This window comes from Syzygium oleosum, unplaced genomic scaffold (genome assembly GCF_021117445.2).
Source record: "Syzygium oleosum isolate NSW1041296 unplaced genomic scaffold, Sole_v2.1 Sole_v2.02, whole genome shotgun sequence".
NCBI lineage: Eukaryota > Viridiplantae > Streptophyta > Magnoliopsida > Myrtales > Myrtaceae > Syzygium > Syzygium oleosum.
Window position 1 is genome coordinate 16917115 of NW_026607486.1, and position 7758 is coordinate 16924872.

The 7758-nt window shown below is 40.2% G+C and overlaps 1 protein-coding gene across 2 annotated transcripts; it reads right to left on the reverse strand.

Moving 5' to 3' along the window:
* Window positions 1-1393: 1393 nt before the first annotated feature.
* On the reverse strand, window positions 1394-7479 carry LOC115688162 (probable inactive purple acid phosphatase 1). 2 transcript variants are annotated; one of them, XM_056308879.1, is made up of 13 exons: window positions 7235-7479; window positions 6818-7061; window positions 6529-6620; window positions 6334-6400; window positions 6127-6249; window positions 5699-5791; window positions 5373-5502; window positions 4944-5025; window positions 4020-4152; window positions 3306-3511; window positions 2979-3104; window positions 2570-2879; window positions 1394-1857 (listed from the first exon to the last, which is right to left on the reverse strand). In XM_056308879.1, exons 2-13 carry the CDS (start codon window positions 7001-7003, stop codon window positions 1552-1554), a joined length of 1854 nt encoding a protein of 617 aa, XP_056164854.1. In that variant the 5' UTR covers window positions 7004-7061; window positions 7235-7479; the 3' UTR covers window positions 1394-1551. The 2 variants fall into 2 exon arrangements, with proteins under 2 accessions (XP_056164854.1, XP_030469818.1); XM_030613958.2 differs by lacking the exon at window positions 7235-7479 and having other exon boundaries at window positions 6818-7191.
* Window positions 7480-7758: the final 279 nt, after the last annotated feature.

Consider the following 7758-nt stretch of genomic DNA (forward strand, 5'->3'; position numbering starts at 1 on the left):
CGGGAGCGAGCGGCTCCTGAAATCATTAGCTTCACATCAGCTGACCTAATCAACTATCCAGACGAAAAAAACACAAGAAGAAAAAAGGATGGTTGTATAAGCAATAATGACCGTTTGTCGTGATGATTGCACTGCCGGAACCTCTGTTGACGAATGACTTCTTCCATCGCGAAGGCCAGACGTGAAGATGAATGTAAATGCAAGACAAATTGCGCCAAACAAACGATGATAATCAGATGAAACCGATCGATGTCCTTTAAATTTCTCCTGCTTTTGTCTGTTTATCCTGATTGCTTCCGTAAAAATGGTAGGATCCAATCAATCAAACATGCGAAAACTGAAAGATAAAACGAAGGAAGCATCTGCAGGTTGCAATCAGATAGATAATGATGTAAGGCAGGGAGACACCTTCGGTGGGTCTTCAGGTTTGTTACTAACTAACCCATCTCTTGTCTCTCAGACACACACACACACACACACACACACAACGTTGTCTGTTCCTTGTTTTCCAGGTGGTACCTGTCTGATAAATGTAATGACCTGCCCTCGAGCAATAATCAACCAAGATTTGTTAAAATGCTTATTGCTTGAACAGAAACAAATGATATCCGCAAAAAAAAGAAGAAGCTTTTCCGTACTGCCACGTATTGCCATAAATTTGTTAAAGATTTTTACGGTGTCCTAACATTGCTTCTGCATTAAATTTAGGTTGCATGCTGCAATCTTGTCAAATAGCAATGCGGACCGCGTATTTCTGACAAAACCTCGTGTGGTGAATTTTTTATGCTCTCTTTTTATACGAATGTTTACTATCCTTGAGCGCTTATTAAGTATCTCTATAGTTTGCCATTGACGGTTTGTGATTGCAATCCATGCACTTCATGTTGACAATGCATTTTATCAGACGCAAAAAGTTTTTTCATTTGAGAATGGCACGGATTTTTGAAGTAGGTAACCCATGTCGAGATTGCGAAACCTTTGCCTCAAGAAGATAAATTCCCGATACACACATATAATCTGAGAGTTAGATCCTAACACAAAATACACATATCAAAATTAAAACTCATTTAAGCATTGTATATACGTGCATGCCAGAATGTTTTCGAGTTCAGGGACCAGAACTAATCAATTTGCATTTTGATGTCAGTCCACAGCATGCCTACTGAGCACTGGATTATCCAATTAGAACATTTCTCACTCGCGGTCGAGAAGATAATCTAATGACCTGCCGATTGTACGCATAACTTATATGAATAAATGGATTGCTGGAAAAGAGACGGCACTTGGAAGGTCCAACCAAACATATTAATAGGGTCAAGATGTCACCGTTTGGATATGACTTATATCCTACTGATTTTGGAGCCGATATATCACGACAGACGACGCAACAGCCTTGAGAGATAACATCAGAGAGATAAATAATAAGGCTTTATGTGATGCTTACAGAAAAAAAACATCCGAGGAGAAGAAGTCACACGGTACAAAACTCCTGATACAAGGATGACAAACTCTGGTAACCATTTGGCTATCTATCTGCCTTATGTTTCCGAGTTACGATGCCAGTGTCATGCTTGGACAACTACCAACTGTGCAAGCCAAGATGTCTCTATAATCTCTACTGATTCGGAAAGAGTCGTAAACTTTTCCATCGCTGCTCTTCTTGTACTCAAATAATAGGTTTGAATGATCAAATGCAGTTAGTTTTACGAATCCATAATCATAGTCTTTGAACAAGCTCCATTTTGTTTGGAGAGTAGTGAACTCCGCAAGGCTTGCTCCTCCACCACCAGCCACGATGTGTATTGTTCCATTCAGAGTTCCTTTGTAGTAATTTTTCTCTTCATTTGTGCAAATATTCTGAAACCAAAACCAAAAAGGAGGATCAGAATTCGGAAGTCTAAAATTTTTAGATGAAGTCCCATATCAAGCCGAAACCTTTTATGTCAGGAGAAGCAAATCACAAGATGCGACCAACACATGCATGTGTTTTGGTCGAAGAGTACTCAGAGATTTGAAATAGAAAAAGAAAAATTCATCTTCCTCAAATTCCCTCAGTAATCCTCAACTAAGAACAATCAATTCAGATTCTCAGCTTAGATTCTCAGTCTAAGCTACTTGAACTAGGCTAATCTATCCACAGATATGGATCATTTTTCAGAACAAACACTATGCAAATTGATGACTTCCACTTAAATAATGTATACCAAATGGTGACCATTTTTTTAGACCATCAAACAGTGACATTAGAAACAAAATAATACTAACATATAAAAGTGGATGCACAAGGCAATGAAAAGATTATCGCTTCTGAAAACAAATAAATTGCTAATATAATTTCATATTCTGTGAAATGTATTGCATCAGATACAAAAAAATTGCTTTTTTTTCTGCGAAAATCGGGCTTTCCATAACTAAGATAATAATGTTTATTTTATCGCCACAAAAAAAACGAAATGTTAGACTAGCCATTTTAGAACAGAATGACATGACATTCAAGTGCTAAGTTGACGATAGTGGAGCAATTATAGATATGATGCAACTCCATTACAGAATAAAGTCACAGGTATACCTGGTAAATAGGACAAGTCCTTTCATAATTATGAACATGGCCATAGATGGCAATGTCAACCTTGTACTTCTGCCAAAGTTTTTGAAGGCTCTCCCTGCCCATTGGTTCTTCAAATGATCCTTCCACAGCATAAAAGTCAGCAGAAGAATAACCCAATACCCGATGTGCAAGGAAAATCAGCCATGGTTGTTTTTGCCTATCAACAGATGCTAGACAGTGCTCGATGAACTTGTATTGCTCTGTTCCCTCCCTCCAGTCATGTTCTGTATCAGCAATGCAGAATCTGAACATGCCATAATCAGTGGAATACCTAGATCAAGCAAAACAACATTCAGAACAGCCTGGGATTATGTTAGACAAGATAAAAAGTTGCATTCGCGAATCGCGATGTCCTCTTTCTCATCCTTACCAAAACTTAGCCCTGTTCTCTGTAGGAACATAAAACATTGTTTCAGCCAAGACACCACATTCACCTCCTGAGTCTGTATTTCCATAAAAGGATCCAGTTCCAGGCCAATCTCGTTCATGATTACCACTGAAAAACAAAACAAGTAAGTCCCACTAGAAAAGCTAGATGACTCCAGGATCCAGATTGTAATATTGATCGATAAATTTATTCCTAAACATACTTGCTCAGACCAAAAGCCATTAACAATCAAGGAAACTGCAATTTCAACATTAGCCAAACCTCTGTGCCAAGAGGAGGAAGGGAGGAGGAGGAAAAACCAAGGCAAACCTCGCAATCATGTAAGGAACACTTGAGGAAACTGGCTCAACCTGCGCTGTAAACTGATCCCACTGCGAAATATATCCATTAGCATAGCATATATCTCCAATGTGGAAGACTACATCAATGTTCTTCAAGTCCTTAACAAGCTGATAGGTGGTATTAAGAGAGCCACGCTGGAAATTGTTGTACTCATTTGAGCCATCCGCTTCATCCTGCAATGTGAAATTGTAGTCTATCATCCCAACAACAACAATACAAATAAGCACAGGGTGCTTCTCAAACATATTAGAACTAGAGAGTAGGTTAGCCCAATTATCAAGGTTCTACTAACAGATCATGAAGGTAGAGAGATAATGTCCTTCCAGACATAACAAAACTACGTAATGAATTGCCCAGTTAACTGAAAATCTAGTCTCTTGAACTCCCACCTAGAAGCTGAAGAGTTTGCTTCTGAATGCAGATCTCAGGGCTTACTAATAAGTGAAGGAGTTTTACAGATGGTTTCTTTAACCATGGAGGTTGTTTTTGGTAAGTTAAGCAACATCACGTAATTTATGAATATTCAGAAAATGAGATTGCCCAATTAATTTCCTTTCTTAAGTCAAATGTCTTATATCCCAAGTGTCTTCCATGCTTAAAGGCAATACCAGAAAATGCCACAAATAAGAGAAAGGGATCAAATGTTGATAATATGTGCTGCTGGTTCAAGAGAGATCAAACCTTTCCCATGTCCCCAAAAATGACAACGCGTTGCAAGCTATTTTGACCAGGATATGGAGATGCTCTAAAGTGGGATTGCTGGCTCCAAATATAACTACCATTCAATAGCTTATGCCCCAACTGGTAATAATACCTAGATTATCAGTAAAAGTAGTACTCAGGTACAAATTGAAATTAATATAGCTAGAAACTCGCATTAAATTTAAATAATCAATTCAAAAACATAAATTATAACAAGTCAACTCTAAGGATGATACGACAAATAATCCGTGATTCACACTACTACAATTCATTCAGTAAGAAGGCTAATTCAATATAAATCATAGTGGAGAGGGAAGCAGACTCAGGATTCAACTACTAACCACCCGCTCTCTCTCTCTCTCTCTCTCTCTCTCTCAGGGGGAGAAAAATCATGGCAAGTAAATTCTGAGGCTGATTCACACAACTACAATTCATTCAGTAAGAAGGTCGATTCAATACATCATCATACTGAATGACGAAGCTGACTCAGCATTCAACTAATCACCACCCTCCCTTCAATCTCTCTCTCTCTCTCTCTCTCAGGAGGAGAAAAATCTCCTTAATTCCATATTATATGAACAGCGGCAAGTGCACTTAATAATTTCAAGGATCCTGCAAATGAAATAAACCCCTACTAATTTCCAGCTATATTCACTCAGCATCACAAGCAGAGTGGAGAGAGACAAATCCTAACCGTTAAAGACATCTCACCTCACAATAGAAAAGGAAAGGAATCGAGGCCGTCAACTTATTTAAGGTGGCAAGTCGTTTCTTAAAAAAGTTACGCCGAGATAGAATTCATAGTGGGTAATGAATAAAAATTGGCATCTTTATCTAACATAATTCTAAAGAGTCTAGCATAAAACCGTAAATCTGTAGAAGAAATAACATACACACACTTACACAGAGTTGGGCCACAATTCCTTCAAGAAACTGGTGTGGATGTATCCTGGATCACGCCATCCTACTGTCCTTGCAGGTGCTCCTGAAAATTTAGATCACTAAGAGAATTATAACTCATGAAACATCAAGAAATCTACTTCTAAGTTCAAACCATGGATGGAATCTTGAATGATCGGGTCTGCAGAGCACTGTGTCACTACGGTCCAATTACTAAGGATCCGGAGCAATGGATAAATTCAAAATTCTACCTTTCCACAATTGTACATTGATTTAAAGCAAAAATTTAGAATCATCAAGATGAGGACCCCATACGGGCCTTTAAGGAACCTTCAGTTAAACTCATAATACACCTCAAACTGGTGCTTGAAGGATACAGAGGCTTGTCATGCATTACAATTCATTCCGACAATGTTTAAAGAGTTCACTCACCGCACATGCTACTACGGTCAAAAGTCAATGTTCCAGCCGGAGAACGCATTTTTCCTCCACCTTGAGGGCCCCACTCAACAAAGGGCTCTGCTTCAGCTATTCCATATCCACTTGTCCATGTTACAGTCATCTGATATCACATTTCCAAACATGTTTTATCCTAGGAATTGGTATTATAGACAAAACAGGAAAACACGTGTGCAAGCAGAGGCTGCCTAGCGTAAAAGCAGAAGCCTATGCATTCGTCAAAAGCAATTGCACTGCCAATATCTGAAAGAACTATAAAACATGCCAAACTTTTCTACATGAAATGGTGTTAGACATACTTCATTCCATTCTTTTCCTTGAGCTAGGCGAGGATAAACTGGAGCCTTTGGATTTGCAAATGCAACCGTATTTGATACTGCAACCAGTTTTGGCTGTGGTGCATCCAACATCACAACAGACAAACCAGAAACACAAGTGAAAAAGTTGGAAAAGTCAAGGAAAAAGTAGCTACTGAGGTGGCACAAACTTCAGCAACAAAATATTAAATTAAAACGCATGTTAGACTAAGAGGAAATAAAAATGGCGTCAGTTTTTTTGATGCAGTTTTGGCATTTCACATCATCTTCAGCATTCAGCAGATATCCGTTAATGTACATCATATATCATCTGAACTTGCTAGCTCATACGTCTTGCTTCAGTTGGAGTAGCTGATTCAGGCCCAAACCAGTCATGGACTTGGTATGCAAAAATAAAACAGAGCACTTACATTCAATATACCACCAGAAAAAAGTGCGAATGAAAAATCTGATCTCTGGTTGATCAACTGAAGCTTAAGGGACCCTTTTCCCGTACTTATATATGCAGGGCTTGAGTAATTCGCATATTGATACTGCAAGGGAGCACAAACAATAGTTAAAGCCACAAATCACAGAAGATAATCTGAGAGTGACTGCAAGGGGTGTGACACTAAAACCTTGATCGGTGCTGAACATAGAACAGGCGGAAGAACATGCGGATTTTCAGGTGAACAGGTGGAAGCACTGCAAAGTAGCGAAAACAGAATTGGACATCAAGAAAACAGTATCCTCATATTAACGGTCAACCAAAAGAGAGAGAAAAAACACAAGCCCTGTATCACGAATGCCGCAATGCAGAGCGATCTAATCACCTGAAATTCGCGGGAGAAAATACTCCAATCCAGTCATCATTCGACGCGTTCAGAAAGCTATACTCCAATGACACCCATTCAGTATTTTGCCCCTGAAACAGTTAATGTAGCCTGCGTCATGGTCGACCCAAGTCTTCAATACCCAGTTCGGAAAATCTTTTAAAAGCATTTCATGAATATCAAGCATCAGCCAAAGTTTCCTGGAAGACATTTTCGACAGCTCGAGGACATCTCGGAACAGTCAGAGCACTGAGCTCGACAAGAAGAACAAGCTAAACCGAAGCCTTACCGTCGCTCCCAGAACTGAAGGAGATGCCTTGACGCTCGCCCTTCCGTCGAGAGCAAACACCGTCTCGTGCACGGCGATCCTAGCCAGAGGCTGGTCACCATGGGACCTCGCTCGCTCGACCAAGCTCGCGACCAACGCCAAAACAGCGAACGAAACCCATCCCGCGACTCTCGTACCTCTCCCCATCCGCGCTCAACACCCAGTCCGACAAAACAGGGAGCTGAAAAGGCAAGACGACGACTCGCTCTGTGCGACACGAAGGTGGATAACGATGGCGTGCTCGAAAGAAGGGTCGGAAAGTCGCAAAACGACGGAATCGACAGCGCCCCCACTGCACAAAAAGTCAACTTCCGCGCCAAAAACAGGAGAGAGAGAGAGAGAGAGAGAGAGAGAGAGAGAGAGAGAGAGACAGAGCACCGGTTGATGTGATGCGCCGGTTACGGTTCGATGGGAATCGGAATATTGCGGGAGGATGATTCGATTCGATTCGTACTTGCCGAAATAGCTCGACGAATTTGAATACCGAATCAGAGAGTTTTAGCTATATTTGCGCCGACAGACCGCCGCACTCGCCGTCGTCGGCGGCGGCGGAATCTGGTTGGGCATGTTCATGCGTCATCGTCATCGTCGCCTTCATCTTACAATACAAGCTCTGCGATTTTGGGTTCCATATTTCTTTAAACTTTTTTATTAAAAAGTAGAAATTGTAAAAAAAATGAAATAAAATAAAATAAAGTAAGATGAAGTGGTTTCGGACATTCATTATTAGCAAAAATCCAATGTTTCGCCGAGCTAAGGTTGCCAGTTTGATATTAATAGGAAATTTATTGATAAAGAAACAAAATAGAAAAGGTCGTCCCGTCGCTACTGCATTAATGAGCCTCAATAAGCTCGATAGGTCCCGTCGCCGATGTCAATTTGCACTTTCGGATGTTTGATCC